The sequence below is a fragment of the Ostrinia furnacalis genome, unplaced genomic scaffold (assembly GCF_004193835.3).
Source record: "Ostrinia furnacalis isolate ACB-3 unplaced genomic scaffold, ASM419383v2 OfSCF6535, whole genome shotgun sequence".
Classification (NCBI taxonomy): Eukaryota; Metazoa; Arthropoda; class Insecta; order Lepidoptera; family Crambidae; genus Ostrinia; species Ostrinia furnacalis.
The window spans coordinates 340,975-366,063 of NW_021136774.1; the positions used below are offsets into that span (position 1 = coordinate 340,975).

A 25,089-nucleotide genomic window follows, 5' to 3' on the forward strand; every position below is an offset into this window, starting at 1 on the left:
CCCATTAAGAGTGGAAACATTATAAGTAATCGCATGTGCAAATTATTATGAAGACTTCATTACAATTCTTTCTCTTAAATTATCCAAGTGTCATTGCATTTTGTAGCCGAACTTTGTAGGCGTAGACTGCGTAAATGGTTGAATATAATAAATGTTTAGTCCTCTGTACATAGTACATTTTATCACTTAAGCATACAAACAAATATTCATAAAAAATATCGCACCATTTGCCCATTCTATTATGATATGAGCCATACTTCTTCACATAAAAGCACCTCAATTTAACATCTTGACAAGATAAAAAAAAACAAATCTTAGGTGGAATTGTGTAAAGCAATCGTTATCATTTGACAGTTCATAACATACGATTATTCTGTCAAACGCTTTGTTTAACTGACTTTATCGTACGTTATGAACTGTCAAATGATTACGATTGCTTTACACAATTCCACCTCTTATTGTTAAAGTAGAACAATAAAGACTATAAAAGATGGTATTTGTCCCATAGAAGGAATAACATAATTATGTATATGGCTAAAAAAAACTAAAATAAAGTAAATGTGAAAGGGAGACCCCGAAATTAGCGTCAGATTTAAATCTATTTAGATCTTTACAATTTACATTCCGATTTTAACTTCTGCTTTTTACAATTTATTCAATTTTCCGATTGACTGTTGAAACAGTGGATATACAATTACTATGGGTTAATTGACTTTATACACGCAAAAGCATAATGTGTTTGAATTACAAAGCGCGCGGTAAAACGCCTTTGTTTTTTGCTGAGCAACTAATAGCTGCTATTTTTAGATATCGTTACATTTATACACAACATAATAATGAACACTTCTGAACCTGATTTAAAATATAATAGCATTCTGTCTAATTAAAATCCAATTCGAGATCACATTGAAGCCAACCGCCTGACCTCATGTAGTACTGTTAAAGCAACGATTTGAAACATCCATCAGGTCGCCGTAATGATATAATAATATATTAAACGTAATAGTTTTCAATTTCTAACAATATTCCCGTTTTTTAACAACATTTATATTTTTATTTCATATGTTAACACTATCAATTCAATCATATTCGAATAATAACTTATTTTTGGAAAAGTATGATATTATTGTTGAGTCACTAACGATACAAGTCCTAATTAGTGCCTATACATACATAATATACAGCGATAAAATACTTCATAAATAATTATTTATGTAGAACAATTAAGTTTCCTTATAAACTTCCCTTTACATGAATAAGTATGTTAAAATTATAATTGAAATCAAAGCTCAGAGCTTCCTATTGAAAACATGGAAAAAATATTCGGCACTTTAATCTTTAAACTAAAATTTACCTTACACTTTAAATATTTAGTACCTTTAATATTGATACATACACCTTATTAAAAAAATACCACCCAATATTTTTATTTTGAATAAAATTATTGTTTAGAAGATACACATATTATGTTGAAACATATTCACAAATTCACAACTGTTTATAGAGTGGTTTCACTGGAGTCCTGAAGTTCCCGTGAACTTCAATCGTCTATTTTTTTTCCGAGGGATAAAGCTTGCGACAAAAGTTTCTTGACGCTTTTAGCGCGTTTCATAAAAAAGGTACGGGGTGAGTCCTGATGCGGGGCGAGTCCTGGGTCGTCGTCTCGGGCCCCAGCCCGATCCGCTGCTTCACAGTCTCGATGAACTCCAGAACCGCCATGTAAATGAATTTGTACTGCGCTTCATTCTGCACCATACCGGATCGCTGGTCTCGGACCATCTGCACCGTGCGGTGGATGTCGATCTCGCAATCGAAGCCCTCCTTCCTTATTTGGTCCAGGATCATGTCGATGACTATGAAAGTGCCGGTGCGGCCTATTCCGGCAGAGCAGTGCACGCATACGACGGCCTGCGGCGGAGGGTCGGGCCCCGTCATTATCTGCTGCAGCCTGAAGTTCACGTCCAGCAGAATGTTAAGGACGCGACCTGGCTCCGAGGGCACGCCGTGGTCCGGCCAAGCCGTGAAGTGAAAATGATAGATGGTTCTCTTCGATTCAGTATCGTCCTTCCGCGTAACCTGAAAACGTCGCAACGTGTAATCTTGGGTCGATGATTCCGATTCGTTGTAAATTGTATATTTTTTTATAACCTCCGTTTTATTCAGGTCGGGCCAGTATCGCTCGCATTTCACTTTACCGCGTTCAATTTCTTTCGTCGTCATTATGATTATGCGTACATCTTCCTGCCAGATCATGGACCAAAACTGGTAAATCGTAGTCGACAGACAACCCTGAGTGGCGATATAGGTCTTGTTATAAACATGATCGTCGATCGTAGTTTCTGCTTCGACGACAGCCTTGGGTATCGTGGTGTTAACATAATTGGGGTTCGACCGGATAACGCTCGGCTCAAATGACGGTACGAGTTTCTGGACACCGTTGTTGTGCTTTCCATCCCGGTGAAACTTCTCCTCCGTCACAACTACAGTAGTATGGTTCGGAGATGTTTTATGTTTGCCTTTGGAGAGAGTCCCTTCTCGGGAAGTTGGCGAGCCGTTTTCGTTGCTAATGTAAATGCTGTCCTGTGAGTCCGATAAGGAATCGGACATGTCGCACCGAATGTAGTTGGCGTTGATGTAATCAGAGCCTGCCGGGGCGTCGCCTGGAATGTCCCTCAGGACAACACGCGTGTGATCAAAAGGTATAATATTTTTGTATCTGTTTTTCCGAATGTTCTCTGGTTTTGAACCCTCCATTCTGTCGAACAATTGCAGGTTCTCCATCATTTGTAACGTCTCAAATTCTTCCCAGAAACCTTGTTTGTAAGCCATGCTTTCGATAGGCCCTTCATTTTCTTTTTGCAGTTGTTTCACTCGCGTATGGAAATGACGTACTTGGATTCGGGTGGCGTTGAAAGGTTGTATCAACCTTAGCACTTCGCCCGTAGTTTCGACCATAGGGTAGTTACGATAGTGTTCTATCAGACTGACCAAGTCATCGAACTGCTGACCGCCACCGACGTCATATTTGTTGTCCTGCCGCCTGATGATGACGTGCGTGACGCGGTCTCGTGTCCTGATCGAAAGGACGAAGTCGCCGGGTTGGCGCTGCGACTCTCGCACAAGGAAGGAGCCATTCTTGCCGTTCTCCAGCATCATCTTCTCGGCCTCCTTCGCGGTCAGTTGTCCGTGGTACCAGCGTTCAGTGGTGGGGTCGGCACAGTTGAGGGGTGTTTTTAATCGGATGATGTTTCCGTTCTTTTCTCGCAGCTGGCCTTGGTTGTCCATGTAGAATTGGACGAGTTCAGAGAGAGTGGCGAATTTCTCCCCGCCGTAGAGATCGAGGAATTCTCCGTTGTTCTGTATTTTGATGTGGGTGACCTCGCTGCCCCGTCGGACGGAGAGCGTGAAGTCGCCCTTGTTGCTCATACTCGGCCGCGCCAAGAAGTACCCATCGCGTCCGCAGTCCATCAGCAGCTTTTCTGCGTCCACTCCATTCAGTGACGGGTGAAACCATCTTCGTGTAATCATCTTACTACGCTAACAAAAGCACCACGCGGATACTACAATACCTTATTTAATCAGATCAGTGTTGCCTCTCTATGACCCTCAACACAACAGACATCCTCTCCATGCATCTGAAAAGAGAAAACAATTTAAATTAAATAAAATTATCAGTTGTAGGATATCCTCTTAAAGAAGATATTGGATCATCAGTCAAACTTTCCAATAAAAAGCATAAAATGAGTAAGGAGAGGCGTGGGCAGGCCTCCCACTAGGTGGACAGACGATCTGGTGAAGGTCGCGGGAGTTGCCTGGATGCGAGCGGCGCAGGACCGGTCTTTGTGGAAATCCATAAGGGAGGCCTTTGTCCAGCAGTGGACGTCTTTCGGCTGAAACGACGAATAAGGAGGAATAATCCAATTGCAATCTGTTTTAGGTGAATATTAAAATAGATTTTAATTGTAAGTAACTCCCAATGTGTGGTTGACTCCCGCAAAATGGTTAAACAATAATTACTTCCTCAACATGAACTGATTATGTTATCAAAATACTATACAACACCAACCTTATTCAAAATGTTGTTTATCGATAATGAATAAATTGATTTCAGTTTTTTGAAACAACTTCATGGAACAACTTCTTTTGTAATTTAAATAGTACAGTGAAAATCATCAATTAAGATTTTTAAGACAATAAAGTTCAAATGTTGGCAATATTTAGGACAGAGCCCTAGATAGGGTTAAAAAGTAACTAGGACTTCATCAAATTCATTAATAGCCTTGGTTGACTCATGGAATTCAGGGAAAAACTTACTTAACTGTACAATATGGTCTATGTCTTACACTTGTCTATGATATCAACAGACCAGACACAACATTTTAATGTACAGATAGATCATACGGAGAAGCAATTAATGGCTTCTACAGGGTGTTAGGTAAATGGGTATATGAGCCGACACTAGCCCATGTTAACATGGTCATATAAATGGTATGGTGAAGTCAGAAAATTGATATCTTCATTTGAATTATTTTAATTTTCATACAAATCGGTTTTTTTTTAAATTAATTTTGTATAAAAATTAAAAAAATTAAAATCATGATATCAAATTTCTGACTCCACCATTCCATTTATATGCCTATGTTAACATGGGCTAGTGTCGGCTCATATACCCATTTACCTAACACCTGTAGAATGAACAAGGAAAACTAAAAACATTGGCACGAGGGAAATTGTAAACAGTTCCATGAAATCCATCTTTACATGTGAAATATACCACATTATTCAGAAGGCAATGAATTTCAGTCATATACATAGTCAAGATATTGTTATGAGGCCAATAAATAAGGTATTGTTATTCTAATGCTTGTTAGCAACTATGTTGTCTGTATTGCAGACTGGAATTAGGCTTGTTTGTGGTAGCAAACGGTATGTCAATGATGGAACTCAAGTAATAACACCACACCCAGATTCTGTCAGATCATTACAGAAGCAGTATGTTGATTGATTGTTGATGTTACTGTACACAAATTGCTATTTTACATTTTGCTATGATGATGTGTGAGACCAGAAGATAAGATTAATACAATAAAACTAATAATTTGATGCTTAATTTATACTTTATAAAATTATAGAACAATATAAACTAGATTAATACCTCAAGACACTTCGGCCTTGGTATTACAGAGAACAATGGGAAAACACATTTAAAAATCTTCTATTGTCTCAAGTTCTCAACCCTCCAGTTGGTCATGTCAAGTTTAGTGTAATAATAATTTAAATGTTACAGCACTGAACGCTATGTGAACATCTTTCAAGAATATTGAATTTTAGCAAAGTGTGGAAAACTTGTTTGAGATCTTTTTCTGGGGTTTACATAAACATATTATTGCTTTTGATTCTTGATAATGCTTAAATGTGTAGTATTTGATGGACTAACCCTACCCTCTGACCCTAAATCCTTGAATGGATTTATATACCAGTTCTTCCAATTAGGCATGATTCTTACATTGGACCCAATCTGAAGTTTTTCCTAAGAATAATATTATCCACAAACCACTTACTACAACAATGTATGACCAAGATATTGTAATATGTATAGGTGTACATAGGTATCTACACACACTAAACGCACAAAGGCGCACCGAAGACCTCTTTTGGTGGTCTCTTAACCTGTTTACAGTAGTAAAATGCATTGTATTCCCTTAAACTCACCCCATAAAGGCACCCGTGCAGCTACCACTTCTTAAATTTTCCTAAAATAGGAAATAAACGAATCCAACTGCTGTTGCTATGCTGACTTTAGACTTTTTTTGAAACACGGTTTTCAAGGGCGTATACACTTGTACACTAATAAACGTGCATTATAGGTTATAGATAACTGTTTTTGAAAAGGTATATGGTTAGTAATGCATGAATAAATCGAAATAAACGTTGAAATTAAATAATTTTAGCACAAAAAGCTGTAAAATGAATTCCGTTCATGAGTGCCTGCGGAAATGTCACCACAGACAAAAAATCAGATTGTCACTGATTGTCACTTACGCTGTCAGCTGCTGGCTGTCATTCGAAGGATCTATTTGTCATCTAGTATTTTTCTGCGACATTCGGAGGAACATATTTGTCATCTAGTATTTTTCTGTGATTTTACGTTGTTCTAGTTCTACGATCAATTTAATAAACATTTTTTATTGTATTGGATAGCGTTAGCTACCCTTACTTGCAGTTTACATGGTACCAAATTAATGTGACTAAGGGCTGATTTTTCAACTGTCGGATAACTTTTATAGTTCCAAAATACTGGACTGTCCTGTCGATGACATTGACAGTGGGGCGCCACCGTCAATACCGGATCGCTGGTTCAGATTTTTGCCATGTTGGAAACCATATAGTTGAACGATGGTAGCGCCCCCCTGTCATTGAGTTTGGCGGGACAGTTCAGCGTGGGTCATCTATAACTGAAGAATAAGTTTGGCACATTGACAGTTTCAGTATGGAAAATATGTCAAAATGACAAGTTTATTCTTCAGTTAAAATAAAGATGACCCACGCTGAACTGTCCCGCCAAACTCAATGACAGGGGGGCGCTACCATCGTTCAACTATATGGTTTCCAACATGGCAAAAATCTGAACCAGCGATCCGGTATTGACGGTGGCGCCCCACTGTCAATGTCATCGACAGGACAGTCCAGTATTTTGGAACTATAAATTTTAACTGAAGAATAAGATTGGCACATTGACAGTTTCAGTATGGAAAATATGTCAAAATGACAAGTTTATTGATCAGTCAAAAGATATAGATGACCCACGCTGAACTGTCCCGCCAAACTCAATGACAGGGGGGCGCTACCATCGTTCAACTATATGGTTTCCAACATGGCAAAAATCTGAACCAGCGATCCGGTATTGACGGTGGCGCCCCACTGTCAATGTCATCGACAGGACAGTCCAGTATTTTGGAACTATATCTAAGGTACGTAGTACATTATAACTCAATGTCTAAGGATAGAAAAATCTACCCGTAACTAAATTGCCCTAGTATCAAACTCATTTGGTCAAATTGTATAGGGTTGCTACATGAAGAAAAAAAGCGCCCTCATTTTATGTCACGACTTTATAGACAAACTGTACTAATTTCTTTTAATGGCAACAGNTATGGAAAATATGTCAAAATGACAAGTTTATTCTTCAGTTAAAATAAAGATGACCCACGCTGAACTGTCCCGCCAAACTCAATGACAGGGGGGCGCTACCATCGTTCAACTATATGGTTTCCAACATGGCAAAAATCTGAACCAGCGATCCGGTGTTGACGGTGGCGCCCCACTGTCAATGTCATCGACAGGACAGTCCAGTATTTTGGAACTATAGATGACCCACGCTGAACTGTCCCGCCAAACTCAATGACAGGGGGGCGCTACCATCGTTCAACTTTATGGTTTCCAACATGGCAAAAATCGGAACAAGCGATTCGGTATTGACGGTGGCGCCCCGCTGTCAATGTCATCGATAGGACAGTTCAGTATTTTGGAACTATATATATCTGACGATTGAAAAATCGGCCCTAACGTGAAAGGATTACACCAATAAGCTCAGTAAGGTTAACACATTAATCGTGTTTACCACTTAACAGATTCCTCGGAAAACTTTTACCTAAATACCTACTTTTAGATATCATTACTTATTAAATTAGAAGGTCAATAATAATGTACTACATATAGCAATTAGTTTAAAATATTTTATTGTTTATTAAATTAAGTAAGAGACTACAGAAATAAAATTATTTATCATCTGGAACGGACTTTTGAGATTTCCCAAAATAATTGGATAGTACTTTTCTCACGGCTAGTCTTTTGCTCGGTGATGAACACTCCCCTTGCTGGTTTGTAGATTTGTTCCAATGCTCAACAAAACTTTGGCGTCTAAATACCTTTCCTAAAGACTGCCATTTTTGCTCAGGACTTATATCTTTATCTTCAAAACTTTCCTTACTTCCAGACGGACGATCACCCTAAAATAATAAAAGTCACATTTTATAGACAGACACTGATTGGTTAAATCAACAAATGGTAGGACTTCTTTACAGCAGGTAGGACACGATGGATTTTAAAAATAAAACTTCATTAATATTGAATAGGTTAGTAGGTTACACTGTAATGCTCCGTGATGATGCTGTAACCGTTACAGCATCATCACGGAGCATTACAACTTTACAAGTGAGTCGAGGATGAATGCTTAAATCTACCTTGTTCAATTAATAGTTCACGTCACGTACTCACGTCATATAAATTGATGATAATTTGAAATTATATTACTACGTTATACACTTACATCATTCGATTTTGTTGATCTCAATTGATGTCGGAAGAAATTTGTAATAGATTTTTTCCAAGTCTTTGGATTTTTGAAAGAATGTAGCTCTAAGCTTCCACTACCTTCACCCGGAATCTTTTTGGTTTTCTTTCTATCAGTTTCTTCTTCTTCTTTATCTAAATTATCATTGGGAACATGCACTCCTTCAGGACACAACATAACGGCCACAAAAAATATTTTCACACACAAATAATTCACAAAAACGTTTAAAAATTTCTTTCAATAAATTTCAATTTATTGTTATGTCAATCTTTTGAAATAAGAAATTCACTTTTGTTTTTAAACATGTTATGAAATCTTTTTGGTAATACAAAAGTTTTCGGTATTGTTGCAAATAACCTAATATTTGATGGTAATATCTAGTGATATGATTTTTAATTGTAAGCAGAATACGATCATTGCCTACTATAATAATTAAAAAAAAAAGTAGTTCCGCTGAAGTTTAGACGCGGGAAATTTTACAAAACTGAAAAGTTACCACGTCTCTCACATTACAAGTTCGATAACATTTTAGAGCTTATTTATATTGAGAGTTTCTTCTAGAAGAAAATGACAGCCACAGCAACACGTACGTCTCAGGTAAATAAATTGCTTGTTATTGATTTCTGTCCACCTTCAATATTCATGAAATTAAACAATCATTTTTTTTCATAGGCTGTAACTGAGTGGACAAAAGTGTTTCCTAAACAAGTTACAGAAAATTATACTAGTTCAGTCACATTTATGAAGCAGTTGACTGTTATAGCAGTCAGTACGATTACATATTTGAAGAATGCTTTTCCCGAAGACAGCTATTCAATGGAAAATTTTGGTGGTTTGAAATTGAGGATTCTAAAAAAGAAATGCAAAGATGACCTTGCTCATTTTCTGAGTACAGCTCTTACTCAGGCGTTCGAGGCATTTGATAAAAAATACGTAAGTTAACCTACACAATTGTCCGCTTGGGATTCAAGACTTAGGTTTTCTATTAAAATCGTGTCATCTCGCTTCTAGTTGCACCAACTAGCGCTCTGCTTTTACGAGGATGAGTGTAAAATGGAGAACTTGATCGAATACCACGTGTTCGAGTATACTTATAACGACGATGGGGTGACCATGAGCGTATCGTCTAAAACGCGGGACAGCGGAAAGACGCATGCGCGTTATACGTTCGACGGGGTACGCGAGAGGACTGTCCACCTCATTAGAGCGTGTGTGGTCATCATGCAGACTTGTCAACAGCACCTGCCTGAAACTTATGACGTGTCTTTGCGGCTGTATTACAATGAGGGTAAAGAATTAGTTTCTACTTTTATTTTGTTCTATGCTGTGACCACTTACTTCGTACGCGTGGGAGTCTTTTTCAGGCTGTTTAAAGAAGTAACTTGAGCTAGTACTTATTTCTATTTTAGAAGAATAATTTGGGTAAAACGCTTAAAATTGAAACGTAAATTGTGAACAAAATGCGCAACATGGGGCTATTATGTAGCAAAAGCTAATAAGCAAAACCATTCTAGATGCCCCAGAAGGTTATCAAGCGCCGGGCTTCAATGCGGCGGCCGAAGCGGACGACCACCTCGAGCCTACCCTGCGAGACACCATCAAGCTGGGCTGGGTAGAGACGCCCTACCACCGGGTGGTGGCGCGGTCCTACATGAAGGACAGCATGGGCGCCAGTCACGAGGCTATTGTGAGTCTATGTGCTTTGTATAGGACGTGATCGGTAAGGAACACCTCGAGCGACACCATCAAGCTGGGCTGGATAGAGACGCCCTACCACCGGGTGGTGGCGCGGTCCTACATGAAGGACAGCATGGGCGCTAGTCACGAGGCTATTGTGAGTCTATGTGCTTTGTATAGGACGTGATCGGTAAGGAACATCTCGAGCCTACCCTGCGAGACACCATCAAGCTGGGCTGGGTGGAGACGCCCTACCACCGGGTGGTGGCGCGGTCCTACATGAAGGACAGCATGGGCGCCAGTCACGAGGCCATCGTGAGTCTATGTACTTTGTATAGGACGTGATCTGTAAGGAACACCTCGAGCTTTCCGTGCGAATGTTGTTTACTGCATCAATTAAACTAAGATGATAAAAGTACCTAGTTTAGTCTTGTAAAAGTCAAAATGTTAGACGAGTGAAAACCAACGGGTGGTCACTTTGTCCTACATGAAGGACATCATGGGCGCATTGTGACTTCGTGAACCTTGTGCTTTGTATGACGTGATTGATTTCGCAGTGAATACGAAATCAATAAAGAAAGTTAATCATTGTTAAGGTACAAGGTATTTTATACTTTAAAAGACCTGTGTCACATTTTGGCTGGGGTGCATGTAAATAGAGTATCCATTGATTTATTCATTATTATCAGTTCACATTACATAATTATTTTGCATATTCATCAAATTGTATTTTTTCTACAGCCTTCTCAAAATCCACCGGTAATGTCGCAGATGGAGCAAGAGGAGTTTACATGTAAGTCTATTCACCAAGCTCCTTATTATTTGCAACCCCAAACTAACTTTATTTTTATTTCGCAGCATCCCTGGCCCGCAGCGCATCAGGTTCCAGTGAGAGGCTGCTGCAGTGTCCTTGCAACAAGTACGGAGGGGAAACGCAGAATATGCTGTTGCTGACTTGCCAGTAAGTACTTATGGGTGTATCTAGGGAGGGGATGGGATAAGGGAGGGTTGCTGCACTCCCTGGTAATAGGCTAGTTTCCTAAAAAATTTTTTTTAGTCCGTCATGTTTAATATAAAAAAATATTGGACACATATATTTTTATTTGTCAATCTAACAAATAATTACATAGTTATGGTGCGTTGAAGTTCCGCGCGACGTCACAAAGTGCGGCACTTTTATGCACTCATTGACGTCACGGGCCTCTTCTTATGAACTTTGGCGCGCTTTATCTCTTTAAATTTTCATTAGTTTGAAAAAGCGAAAAATACGTGTAGAGTATTTTTTGATAATTTAACTGACGGACTAATTAAAACTCTTGCTTTCTTGCTCAACAATTTATTTATAATTATTATCCAAATTGTGTAAAATTACTATGTTTGAACCAAATAAACAATTTTTCTTTCTTTCTTTCTTTTTGACCCAGGAAACATCCCTATTGTATACCTCTACCTACATACATACCTAGCTACTTTATATTTCGTGGTTATGTGTCACAGTACGGAGGACCCTAAAAATGGATTGGCTCCCATGGTAAAAGTGGTCTTTGTGCCACTTTTCTTTAATTTGAAATTAGCCAAGAGATTTGATCCTTTCTGCGGTTTGACTACCCGATATTTATAGTTCATATTGTTGAATAGCTAACAAATCATGCATTATTTTCTTAATAGAATATCACTAATAGTGGAACTGTAGGAACCTTAATATTCCCCTTTAGATACTGCAACACCCAACAACACGCGGCGTGCTTCGGCCTAATGTCTGAAGATTTTCCTCGAGCTGCCACTCACTGCTGCACCGCTTGCTCCGACGAGGACCCGACTCGAATACCCACTGACCCGCGACTGGTGGCCTTGAGCGCTAAGAAGAGGGAGGTATGTTTTTTGTAAAGTACAAGTGGCTTGGTTTAAGGTCAGAGGACTTCCCTCGAGCTGCCACTCACTGCTGCACCGCTTGCTTCGATGAGGACCCGACCCGAATACCTACCGATCTGTGACTAGTCGCCTTGAGTGCTAATAAGAGGGAGGTATGTTCTTTGTGAAGGACAAACAAGTGACTCGGCCTAATGTCGAAGAACTTACCGCGCGACGATGGCTGATGGCTTGGGAAGGAAAATCGAATATATTTTTTTGTTTTGTACTGCCACGCGGTGCTCAAAAACTTTAATCTTTTCCCTTTGTGTGAGCAACTATGTTGGATTTTTAAAACCAATTCGCTCTGCTGTGATTCTCCACATTAATGTATTAAGATGCGAGCAAGGCTGATTAATCGTTGTGGGGGACCTTTGTTCAGCAGTAAATAAGTCTTTTGGTTGTCCTTAACAACCTCGGAATCAATAGAAGATTGCGAGTCAGTATTCCCAGAGGAAGAATTCGCTAAAATCAAGTGGCAGTGGACGGGGGGTGGTATTATATTGAGTTGAAATGTCGCGTGACGTCACTTTTGAGTAAAAATTCTACTCAAGCGTGACGTATCGCGCCATTTCAACTCGATGTAGCACTGTTATTATTTAATTATGAAAGAAAATAAAAAATACGAGTCTAATATTTTCTAATTATCTGTCTGACGGACAAATAATTGAAATTTTGTCATCTAGCCTATTCTTGGGAGAGGCCTTTGTCCAGCAGTGGACATCATTCGGCAGTGAACGTACGAACGATTCGAGGAAGTTCAGTAACGTTAACACGTTATGTTCCCAGTGCCTGTGCATATTCCGTCGCACGCTGGCCCTCTGCCGCGGCTGGGGCACGGCGAGCGCGCGGCGGCTGGAGACAGCACTCGGCGTGTCGGCCGCCAACGCCGCCAAGCTGGCGCGGCTATTGCGCTCGCACGCCGTCACCGCGCCCATGCCCGAGTGAGTACAAATCCCACCACCACCCATGGTTCTTCGGTCTATTCCACTTTGATCACCCACGGATACTATGCTCTGGGTGATCAAAGTGGACTCCAGTTAAATTACTATTTTAGTGTCCTTTGATCACCTATAAATAAATTATAACTCTGAATAGTCACATACATGTCCAATTTGTTTGTTGCGGTTTTTAGAAAATATCCAAAATGTTATAAAACAAAATATGTAAGTATAACAATTGGACATGTGACTAGGTATTCAGAGGAGGTGTGATTTGTATATAGGTGATCAAAGGACACTAAAATTATAATTTAACTGGAGTTCACTTTGATCACCCAGGGCATAGTATACGTGGGTGATCAAAGGACACTAAATTGTCGCTGGAAGTGGACTTTGATCACCTGGGTCATCAAAGCCAGGTGATCAAAGTGGAATAGACCGGTTCTTCCTGCCTCACGGCGTACGAACCGAATCTCGGGAGCGCGCGGGTACTTGCTCTGGACTCTTTCCCCGCTTTGCTTGACTCCCTACAAATTTCTCTAATCCATGTCCCTTCTCATTGTCAATTCTCCTCCTTCTGGGACTTGACACAAATACGGTACTTCGCGTCGGGCTGCTATCGTCGATGAATCATTACTTCTTCTCATAACTTCGCCTGATCGTGTGCCAGGAGTGCGCGAACTCGCGCAGCGCGATCCAATTACTACTACTCGTGAGGTCCTGGTGATAAACAGGTCCTTGCTCGGCTCTCCGTATCGCATCCAGCATCTTCTGTCGAGCTTCGTCATATAGGTTACATTCCCAAAGTGCGTGGTCGCGGCTCTCTTCGACTTCCTCGCCCGAGTGAGTACAGTACAGGCGGCGGCTGGAGACAGCACTCGGCGTGTCGGCTCCAACGCCGCCAAGCTGGCGCGGCTATTGCGCTCGCACGCCGTCACCGCACCCATGCCCGAGTGAGTACAAATCTCACCACCACCCATGGTTCTTCCTGCCTCACGGCGTACAAACCGAATCTCGGGAGAGCGCGCGGGTACTTGCACTGGGCTCTTTCCCCGGGCGCTTTGCTATTACCGAATTTCTGAACACAGACATCACTGCCTTAAGCACGCCAACTACTCCACAACACAGTAGCTCGTTACACCGTACTCGCCGGCGAGTACGAGGCCCTGCTTTCCATTTCGGACGGTACAGACATGTACCGGGCCGGTTCTCCCCTATCCGTCCCCCGGACACGGCCTGAGCCGAGGTCCGAGCCTACCGTGGCGCCCTCAGGCCGCGTCCGTAGTCCCCTCGATCGGGCCCACTAGAGTGAGCCCGCCGTAGGCTGGACTTTGGTCCAACACCGCGGTGGGCAACCCTCTAGTTGGGTTCGCCACTGATCGGGCGCCTTATGCGCTCGATACGGCCCGATCGCGAACGTCGGTCTGCGACCGACGATCGCCAAACGGCTAGAGTACCTTCTGTACTCGCCACTCTGCCCGGTGAAGCTGGAAAAGCTCCTCAAGCTACCAGCGCGCGTCCCTTCAAAAAAAAAAAAAAAAACGGGCGCTTTGCTTGACTCCCTACAAATTTCTCTTATCCATGTCCCTTCTCATTGTCAATTCTCCCCCTTCTGGGGCTTGACACCACAAATACGGTACTTCGCGTCGGGCTGCAATCGTTGATGAATCATCACTTCTTCTCATAACTTCGCCTGATTGTGTGCCAGGAGTGCGCGAACTCGCGCAGCGCGATCCAATTACTACGACTACTCGCGAGGTCCTGGTGATAAACAGGTCCTTGCTCGGCTCTCCGTATCGCATCCAGTATCTTCTGTCACGGTAATACTATCTAAACAGTATTCCAACTCAGCCATATTTTTGAAATAAATGACAACAGTCGTGCGGTATAGTTCCAAAATACTGAACTGTCCTATGCATGACATTGACAGTGGGGCGCCACCGTCTATACCGGATCGCTGGTTCCGATTTTTGCCATGTTGGAAACCATATAGTTGAACGATGGTAGCGCCCCCCTGTCATTGAGTTTGGTGGGACAGTTCAGCGTGGGTCATCTATACGTCACGTAATGACAACATGCGATAGGGCTGCCTGCAGACCCTACTTTCATAACATCTGCCTACTTAGAATTTCTAGACTTGTGATTGTATTTTTATATTTAATTTTGATTTGACAAACAAAATACTTTGTGAGTGGAATAGGATAAAAATGCATGTTGTTTTGTGATTAGTAGATTCTATTAAAACAACATATTTGTATTAAGACATAATAAAAAATCTTATAAATTTGCGACCGTAAAATGTATGCGCCTCGACTTAGGCGTACATAATGTTTGATTATTATATTTATAGTGTTTTTGGAAACATGGATAAGGAGGAATAAAAAGGAATATTATGCTAATAATAGTAGAAATACAAAAGTTTGTAAGTGTGTATGGATATAGGTAGGTTTGCTACTCTTTTATCTATGGGTGCGTTATTGAGGAATTCGTGCAACCAAAAACAGCACAAACAGCACCACTTGACATATTTATAAATAGGTACTTATAATTAATTTTATAAAAAAAAATTTACCGCTTACTGTTTAAACACATCGTCCGTTTATTACTGTGGCACATTCGCGACACCCCCGACTTTTGCATGTCGAGCGCATACCGACATTTGAATTTCGATGGAAAGCTCGCGTCCCGTCTGTTTATATGAAGTTACAATACTGTATGATATTATTACCGTGCTTCTGTCGAGCTTCGTCATATAGGTTACATTCCCAAAGTGCGTGGTCGCGGCTCTCTTCGACTTCCTCGCCCTCGCCTCGCCCGAGTGAGTACAGTACAGCAGGGGGCTGGAGACAGCACTCGGCGTGTCGGCTCCAACGCCGTCAAGCTGGCATCAGCAGGTATCAAGGTGATCCATCATATCAGCAGGTCATTTCTCTACTTTTGCTGCAACACTCGTGAGATCAATACAGGTCAATTAACTAAAGCTGGCACGATCAACACATTTACAGATTGCGCTTGTGTAGTGTCTATGAATAAGCGCGCGGCGCACCCATTTTACTAAAAACTACTTCTATACTACCTACACTTATGAATCAAAATAATTTATTTTTAAACATACTGTATAGTGAAATTGCGTAAGTGTGAGTAGGTACTGTGAACGTGCCAGATTTAGTTAACTGACCTGTATCTATAGTTTTTTTTATACACAACGAGGAAGCTCTTGGCCTGTATCTCACTTGATGCGTGAATTGATAATTGGTTGATGCATGATCTCCGCTGTAGCCTTCATCATGGTCAGCAGGTCACTCAATCTCCACCGTAGCAGCAGTGCGAATCATCAGGTTTATACTTAACTGTAGCCACAGGACGAGTGAGTACTTTTGAACAGTTGATACTTGATGTCGTCATCAGCAGGTCATTTAGGTCTTCACTGCAGGAGCACAACTCTCTTTATTTTACCAAATACCAGCGAAGATTTGGGATACACTCCCCACGCTGGCCAAATGGGTTGGGAGTCGAAAGTCCAGTCGGGAGCCTTTAGTCGCCTCTTCAAAATCAAAATCAATCAAAATCAAAAATATTTATTCAGTTTAGACCACAAGTGGCACTTATGAACGTCAATAGAAAATAATAAAAAAAGAAAAGGTAGCCCTTATGGGGCACTTTACATGTCTCCTTATCTTTTGGGCCTACCAGCGCTTCGAGACAAACATAATGGCAAGTGCTGAGAAGAAACGCCGGAACAAACTCAGTCACCTCTTACGTCATTTACGAGAAGAATGAGATCACACGGTACCACCGGCACTTAATACACCATTAACCTGTAATTCCAGGACACAACATCCTAATACACATCATTTTAACTGATTCAAAACTTTCCAGCCTCAACACACCAAGCGAAATTGACCCAGACCAACTCAAGTCTGTTATGAACAAGTTCTTCCAAGTTGCCGAAGAAGAGAGCATTGTCGACAGACTCTTAGCCGAAACCTTCGCATCTCAAGAAAGCCAACCCGACCCAGTAGGAGATGTCCTAGGACCCATGGAGAAAGTGTCTCTACAAAACGCATCTAACCTTGGTCGAGTTATTGAAACACCAGTGGATCTGAACAAGACAACAGAGATTGAAGATTTGACTCTCAAACAGTATAAAGAAGCACTCCTATCCAATTATCAGATGGATGAAGACCTTCCGTTAAGCGGTTCTAATAATCCTTTGAAAGAAATAGAGAATCTAGGGAAGAGGAGAATAACAAAAAGGAAGATTAACGATGAAAATGACGAAAACAAGCCTAAATTGAGAACTGGTGTAAGAACCAAGAGGGCTAAAGCTAAGGCTTAATCTTAAGATTATAATATTTTTTACATTAATAATTTGATTGATTGGTATTGTAACGGTGTTTTCAGTTAATAATTTTGTTCCAGTAATAATATGCAATAACTCAAAAGTAATAAAAAGTTTTATTACCTATTTGATATTAACAATAAAATGTTTTGTACTTATGTATGAATGTATCACTTACTTAAAACATTTCACAACAAATACACTTAAATGCATTGAACAATATTCATGAACCCATCGTTTGGTTTACTAGTTTATCAGCCTTTGTCGTTTCATAAATTGATCTGGCTTGGATCATCCATTTCGAAGTCTCCAAAGTTAAAGTACACTCGCCCCCAGTACTTTGGGTCACCACGTACGTCTAATTCTTTATTGTTTGGCGGTACTGCTGTTTGGTTTGCTTCACTAAGCTCTTTTAGCAGTCTTTCTAGTATTTCTGGTTCTCTGAAACAAGAAGCTCCATTTATATTTTCAATAAGAATGCATTTACGTTTCGTATAAGAATTTGATCAACTAGATAAAATCTAAATTCTTTCCCAATCATAAATACAGAATTTCGCTTAAATCTTGGTAATATTAATACAAACATTAATTAATTAAAGTTAAGCTTACTTCAGTCTATTTGGATGACATTATCATTTTAGGCTAAAGTTTTAAATGTGCATTAATTTGATTGGCAACTGTTGTGTGTAAACGAATGATTAATTAAGTAACCCATAAGTATGGAATATTGTGATTTCTTACTCTTCAGCTAAGTTTCTCTGTTCGCACGGGTCTTCTTTGATGTTGAAGAGACAGGGCGCGACCAGCGGTTTACATGTGATAGGGACGATACTTGCATTGCAGTTCACGGTAGCTTCCTCTCTGAAATAAACAAAATATAATTTTAATTACCGAGAAAATAACATTAATGCATAATGTACAAGGACAGTGATTTTACACTTCAGTTACCTTAATTGCCTGATTTTGTCCTTATCAGGCATCAAACCCAGCTTGTTTATGGCCTGACCTGCAGGCGACTTCAAAATTAGATCTACTTCGTAAGTTCCTTCGCGACCGTCGGGGCCATACCAATTATCCCATGTTCCTTTGTAATTTGTTCCTATATTCGGAAAATTCATTATTAGTTTGGTCTTGAAGACTATCTCTAGAATTAATTCAATAGCATTAAGTCTAATTCAACAATCATGAAATATTCAGAGGATATTATGAGTTTTTAGATAAATATTCAATCTTAAGATTATAATAACGTAACATACCTTTAACTAATTTCCACTGGTCAACAGTAATAGCAGCGCTGCCCCAAATGTCGTCTATGTTGTGGACTATGGATGTTCTGTCTGACTTTACGTCATGAGACAACGCTTCCCATAGGTCGAAACCGTCTATATCTTTGAATATACTGCAAATAAACCAATATCAATCATTATAACCAAATCAGTGTACAAATGCTCGACTCAAACTTTTCTTTATATTTTTTAGCTAGTCGGTAAGATCTATAACTTAGCGTCAAGCTCCGTAATTTTTAGGGTAAGGGTTGTAGCTCAATTTAACCTAAAGTAGATCATCAAAATCTGTCTCCCTAAGAAAATATTGTAAAATTTAGATAAGGAGTAAAAACGGACCTAGTATCGCCCCCTGCGGCAGTATAAAGCGTGGGCAGCCAGTCCGTGATGTGCACTGTTTGCGTGGCCACACGTGACCTGCTGACCAGTAGTGGGCTCCATAACGCTGATACACCACGCACTCCGCCTTCCCACAATGTATTCTTTACCTGCAAATGATTTTTAACATGGTCATAAACCTTTATTATATCCAACTTAAGTTAATGCGTAACAGAATAATTAATCGAAGTTGGCGTCTAACGTAGCATGCGATCATGTGCGTTCCAATGCTTAAATTAAAAAAAAAAACGCTGTAGTTCGAAATTTGAATTACGCGCCAACTCGCAGTCAATGACGTACGATCCTATCATAGATTTTATTTTTATTCCGTTGAGATCTCAAACTGTGTGAATTTCGTGCCGCTCAAAAATTGATTTTAAAGTGATAAAAACGCAGTTAGTGTTGTGATTTCTGGCTGTGATCAGATTCTAGATCCAGTAGGTTATTGTAAAGCGAAGAAAATGCGGGCCCGCCAGTAAACGGACTTTTTCATCTGCACGTGGATCCATGTGAAGACTACTGGTGCTCCAAGTAAGTGTCCCTTTCGTTCGTTTGTATGTTTTGATTCGGTAGTGTACATTTACTCGCAATTTTTCACTGCAATTTTGCCACTGCATTTTACTTAGACCAGCTTTTTTGTATGGCTTCGCGGTATACTATTTAGCCCCCACAACATTGATGAAAAATCAACCAAGTGGCAATTTAAATAAACCTTACCCCTCTCAAAGGATAGTTAGAAGCGGCATTGTCGTTGAAGCCAGCTGCCGGGCCGCCGTTGTCAGTTGTGAATAGAATAATCGAGTTTTCCAGTAGTCCGTTAGCTTCCAGGGCTTGTACCACTTTGCCTACTGACTCGTCCAGTTTCCATAGTACTCCTGAAATGCATAAGCATCCACATAATTCCTAGATAGTAATTTTAATTTGTGGGACTTCCATCACAAGGTGGACCGACGACCGAAGCTATAATTTTTTTACCTACCCATACTGACATAAATGTGATACATTATCCATACATACCTGAGCTGCAAAATACCCCAGATAAAGTTTAAAAGTACTTTTACATAGGTAGGTCGTTAGCGCCCGTATGTTTCAAGTAATTTCGCATAAATTATGAAATCTACATGCGGAAACATCTGAGTAAATCTCAAAGACAATTATTTTACCTGCGAATTTCCGTCTTTGTTGATCCTTGATGTGGGCGAACTTCTCGATATCTTTGTCCGGAGCTCGGATGGGCTCGTAAGGGTTGCCGGTGTGAACGGCAGAGTGCGCCACCATCAGAAATAACGGCTCCGACTTATTGTGCCCGTGTATACGCTGCAATAAAGTATACAAAAATTGTAGAAAAACAGGCTATTTTAATTTTTATATGAGTTAGTGACGGTGAAGATGATCACTTACCCGCACGGCTTCATTTGTGAATACATCTGTTGCGTATTGGCCAAATAAATCGTGAGCAACTAATTCTGAATCTGAAAACAACATAGATGCTAAAATAGCCTTTGAATCTTTTCATTTGTTTGTTATGGAATTAATTGTTTCTTATGGAATTTTTCTTTCATGGATTTGGCATGTTGTTTAAAAAAGCATCTTAGAAGAAGTTTCCTTAAACATTTCTTTTAAATTATGACTGAATATTATATTTATTTGTTAGTCAAACTTACCAGTCCTGAAATCGAATCCCCAAGACCCCCTTTCCGCGTTCGTATGATCGAACATGTCAATTTTACCTGCAACGAAGCCAGTGTGAGTCTCAAACCTGTGGAATAAGATATTTTACAGTATTTCTATCATTAACATTTGAAAACTTATACAGTTAACTATGATATAATTGATTCAAAATCTGCAGTAATTTAAACAGGCATAAGTAGAAGCTGCTTTTCTATGAAGGGTTTTTTTATCATACGGAAAAATTACGTCCACATGACGTTAAAAAATATTTTTACCCTCGTTGTTTAGGCAAGTATTCCTTCTTGTAACTGCCGAGGTGCCACTTGCCGACGAGGTGGGTACGGTAGCCGAGCTCCTTCAGGTATTGAGGCAAGATCTTTTCAGACAGCGGCAGACCTCGCGGCTCAGAGCCGTAGATCACGTTGTGTTGCATTCCTGAGGAGAGGTGATTTATGTAAAATACAAACTCATTGATGATGATGATTAGGCGCACACAGTTGATTTTTAATTGGCCGATAGTTGTGCCCGATTTTAAATTGTATGAAGAATCGGCCAAATCGAATCGGCGTAGTGTGCGCACTCCCATACATGCCCATATTGATCAACTGCCCGACTAAACTATCGGCCGACGAAAAATCAACGGTGTGCGCCTACTCTAAACAATGATGAAGTCTGAACAGGGTTGTGATTAATGACGCGTATGTGCATCATTGCGTTAGGATCTTCCCGAGACCTAGCTTGTACAAAACCTGGATGCAATTCCTATATCGCTTTCAACTTTCATCAGTGTTTGTAAGTACCTACCTACTGTCTACAGTTCTAAATTACTTCACTTTTAGAGTAAAGTATGACCTGAGTATTTCTCAAAAAAAATGTACGTAACGAAACAGTAGTAACGAAATAGTAAGGCCATAAGGCTTGTTATACATTGGCGAATTATTGTGAATGCTCTTCATTTATTCAATTCGAAATATTTGTAAGTATGCACCCAAATACGGGGTAATATTAAGGGGTTAGAAATAAAATAAGGGAGTAATCATTCATACTATTTTAATAAAATTATTTTTGTTCCATCATATTTATCCATTTTGAGTCGTTCTCTGTAAGCTTTTTGCCTTTCGGCATTGGTTTTTGGCGGCATTCCTAAAAAAACAAAAGAAGTAATCACATAAAAACGTAATCTAAATGATTTGATAATTTTTTGCTGGTGGCACTTCTGTAAAGCAGATAGTATTCAATCCTTTTGTTATTAACGCTCTATATTTTTTGAAATAAATTAAGTAGTGAATATTACTATGCTTAGTCAGGTAATAACAGTATACACTCAGCATTATGTTGTACTTTTTCGTAACGTAACGAAATTCGTAAAAAACGTAACGAAATATTAGACAAAATGAGATCAGAAACAAGTATTTTTTTGATAAAATTTGTTACAGCAAATATAAAAGCTTACTAAATGTTCGTACCACACGTATTACAAAAAATGGTTAAATGAAGACTTACCGTTCTATATAAAATCGCTGATTTTACTGCCTGTTACGAAAAAGTAATCCCACAAAACACACACGTTTTCACTAATTTTCGCGATAGATGTTATGGCGGAGACGTCAGGCCAACAGCCATTCAGAGTGCAGCTATTGTTGTCCGTGTAAAATAAATACGAAATTGTTCAGAAACCATGGGAAAGTAGAAATAAATCGTAACTAAAGAGTAAATAACGAAATAGTAAATGAGAGCGACTCATTTTGTTTTTTTGCTTTAAATTGCCAATTCATTATGACACCCCATAGAAAATCAATTTGATACAGAAACTGCGATTACTGTAGAACGATAATACTAAGAAATTTACAATAATTTAGTTACGTATCGCATTTTATGAAACAAAAATACATGAAAAAGCTAGGGTGGCAAACAGGTTTTTGTATGAAAGGTAAAAAAGGACTATTTTTAAAATATCTAAATATATGGTAATAAGTAGGATTATAGCTATAATTCTTCGTTATCTTAAAGATTAATATTCATCCTTCAAAATTGTGTGTGTGTTTTTTTTGTGTGATGATTTATAAATATAAAACTTTTGAACTGTTTCAAAGCACACTTTTTTTTTCAAAATGTACATTTTTTTTGAGAAATACTCACCTATGGATGGCTATGGTGACCAACCAAGGTTATTTCTTATAGTTTGGTAAACTTGACGCATCATTAGCGTTCTTGACATTCAAATTGTTTTTGCGCAACACTTAGAAAAACGTAGTAATAATTAAAAAAAAAAAAACATTTAAAAGGCTTAACCATGAGGTACAAATCGTTAGAAATACCTAAGAGTTCATTTAAAAAAGAATTTTTACCAACAGCTAGATAAGAATTAACAATTTCACGTGTCTTACCAGTATGGATGGGGTATTTCCCAGTCATGAGTGCAGACCGGGAAGGTGTGCAGATAGGCGTCACGTAGTGGTGCTGCAAGATGACACCTGACATCCCCAGGGCGTCCAGATTCGGCGTCGGGATCTGGTTCGACCCGTGGAAGCCCACATCGTTCCAGCCCTGCAAATGTGTCGTCAACATTCTGTCAGTTTACAAATATAGAGAGTTTAAGATGGATTTTCCTAACTGTCGCAACAATTGAGTCCAGCAATGTTTTAGAAAAGATATGGTAAAAAACTATTCATATTGGAATGAAGTTGAGATTTAATGTCTCGGTAATTTTAAGCATATTGCACTTTGGCAACAAAGTGCTTTAATTCAATGCAAAATACTTAACATAAGTTGGGCATACCGAGTCGACCTTATTTGATTGCGATTGGCGCGAGATATCGAAAGGACTGAATGATAAGTAAGCTAAGTTTTTTAGCTCTAATTAATAGATAGATTACCTACTTAAAAGGAATTATTTTCATGAGTTCTTCTTTTAAATTGTCTAGTGCCCAAAAGACAACTACAGAAGTTGCATGTAAAAAATATCTTACTTTCAAGGAATTGCTGGCAATGCCACTCGAACGATTGCCTAAGTTAAATCCCGATCTAACATGCAACATCCTGGCCTACGCACCCAGTAATGTCAGGTATCCTGTGGCAACATCGGACCAGTTACACACGAGGGGAATAATCGCGGCTCAAATTGCCGGTAATTATTGTTGTAATACTTGTATTTAACGATGTGGATGAAATTAAATAATTGTTGAAATTTTTCTTCATAGCTGAACTTTACCTACGTCAAATAATATAAAAGTGAATAATGAAGAAATACTCACGTCCAGTCATACTCAAATATTTAACTTTCTTGACACGGTTTTACAAATAGACAAATACACATAACTTATTTAATATTATGTTATGTATGTAGATAGTAGGTGTAGTACGATTGGAACAGGTAGAAATAGGTGTTCTTATGAGCAAAAACATCATTTTCTATAGTAGGTAAATAATGATAGGTATAACATAATATTACGGGGCACATAAGAATATTATCAGATCAACAGGTAACTCGAATCGATTGGTCAGCGTTGTTATCGTGCTTACCCTACTTTTCCGTCAAGTACTTAAGTAAACAAACAGCGGTAAAGCATAAGAGATAATGAAATTAAAATGACCGACATTTTATTGGATGCCTATAGTCCATACAGATCACACACAGGTAGAGTGGTTTTGCACTGAAACTGGGCACAAACTAAACCAAGATAACTTGTCCAATGCTGGACGTAAGCCTCCTCCTGAAACGCCACAAAACACGATTTCGCGCCATTTGTACCACTGCCTGTCCATCGAAAAAGTGGGTAGATAGGAATAAAGGGTACTGTGCCACTCACTAAGTTTCTCTACCTAAAGACGATTTTCTGTTTATTTAAGAACTCACTGACCAAGTCATCGGCGACTATAAGCACGATGTGTGGTCTGGCGGCGCAAGCGCTCGCGAAAGCAAGCACAAACGCGAGCGCAAGCATTCTGTATTTGTCCGATGCGCGGGCGCGGCCGAGCGCGACTGTCAAAGCACGCAGCTTGGGCTTCCAAAGGCACGTTCTGATTTGTACACATGACGGCACATCAAGATAAGCACTGTGGGACTTTATTTAGTTGTAATAAGTACGTTTATGCTACAAATATGTATAGTACGAAGGATTTGTGTGAGAGCATACCATTGGGACACGGTGGATGCGCGGTCATTTGTAACTTAATTCGCGTGATCGTGATTCACTTATCAGATTAGGCCGTCGAATTTTTCAAGAGATTTTGTCTTTTGTGAGTGTTGAATACAAAATGTTTTAAGTGATGAAATAAATCATACAAATAAACAATAAAATGTAGATAGAGGTAAGGTACTCACCAAGTAAGCATTTTTGCGGTCGGATGTTTGGGCCCGACTGGGAAGTTTCCGACCATCAACATTTCTTCTTACGACACATTTTTCATATTTCTCACAACAATCTTCTTTCTCATCTTCACTCTAAGGAGTGCTCTGAGCCCCGATTACGGTAACTTTTAACGTTTCCAATCCAGACACGCTTCTCGATTCTGCGATACGATTGGTCGTTCAAC

General features: G+C 39.6%; 4 protein-coding genes across 4 annotated transcripts; 1 reads left to right on the forward strand and 3 right to left on the reverse strand.

The window, feature by feature from the left end:
* Nucleotides 1-458: 458 nt before the first annotated feature.
* On the reverse strand, nt 459-6,012 carry csw (protein tyrosine phosphatase non-receptor type corkscrew). The gene is made up of 2 exons (XM_028317920.1): nt 5,713-6,012; nt 459-3,635 (listed from the first exon to the last, which is right to left on the reverse strand). The coding sequence occupies exon 2, from the start codon at nt 3,526-3,528 to the stop codon at nt 1,609-1,611; it is 1,920 nt and encodes a 639-aa protein (XP_028173721.1). The 5' UTR covers nt 3,529-3,635; nt 5,713-6,012; the 3' UTR covers nt 459-1,608.
* A 1,603-nt stretch (nt 6,013-7,615) lies between these two features.
* Nucleotides 7,616-8,582, reverse strand: LOC114362501 (uncharacterized). Its single transcript, XM_028317935.1, has 2 exons — nt 8,330-8,582; nt 7,616-8,009 (listed from the first exon to the last, which is right to left on the reverse strand). Exons 1-2 carry the CDS (start codon nt 8,528-8,530, stop codon nt 7,779-7,781), a joined length of 432 nt encoding a protein of 143 aa, XP_028173736.1. The 5' UTR covers nt 8,531-8,582; the 3' UTR covers nt 7,616-7,778.
* Nucleotides 8,583-8,771: 189 nt separating this feature from the next.
* On the forward strand, nt 8,772-17,342 carry LOC114362485 (uncharacterized). The gene is made up of 10 exons (XM_028317915.1): nt 8,772-8,950; nt 9,026-9,286; nt 9,365-9,641; nt 9,868-10,040; nt 10,211-10,345; nt 10,772-10,823; nt 10,889-10,991; nt 11,746-11,902; nt 12,728-12,882; nt 16,759-17,342. The coding sequence occupies exons 1-10, from the start codon at nt 8,921-8,923 to the stop codon at nt 17,216-17,218; spliced, it is 1,803 nt and encodes a 600-aa protein (XP_028173716.1). The 5' UTR covers nt 8,772-8,920; the 3' UTR covers nt 17,219-17,342.
* LOC114362497 (arylsulfatase B) lies at nt 17,319-24,558 on the reverse strand. Its single transcript, XM_028317930.1, has 12 exons — nt 24,414-24,558; nt 22,941-23,100; nt 20,829-20,988; nt 20,547-20,641; nt 20,284-20,354; nt 20,046-20,199; nt 19,600-19,757; nt 18,844-18,992; nt 18,478-18,620; nt 18,170-18,320; nt 17,963-18,082; nt 17,319-17,662 (listed from the first exon to the last, which is right to left on the reverse strand). Exons 1-12 carry the CDS (start codon nt 24,495-24,497, stop codon nt 17,491-17,493), a joined length of 1,617 nt encoding a protein of 538 aa, XP_028173731.1. The 5' UTR covers nt 24,498-24,558; the 3' UTR covers nt 17,319-17,490.
* Nucleotides 24,559-25,089: the final 531 nt, after the last annotated feature.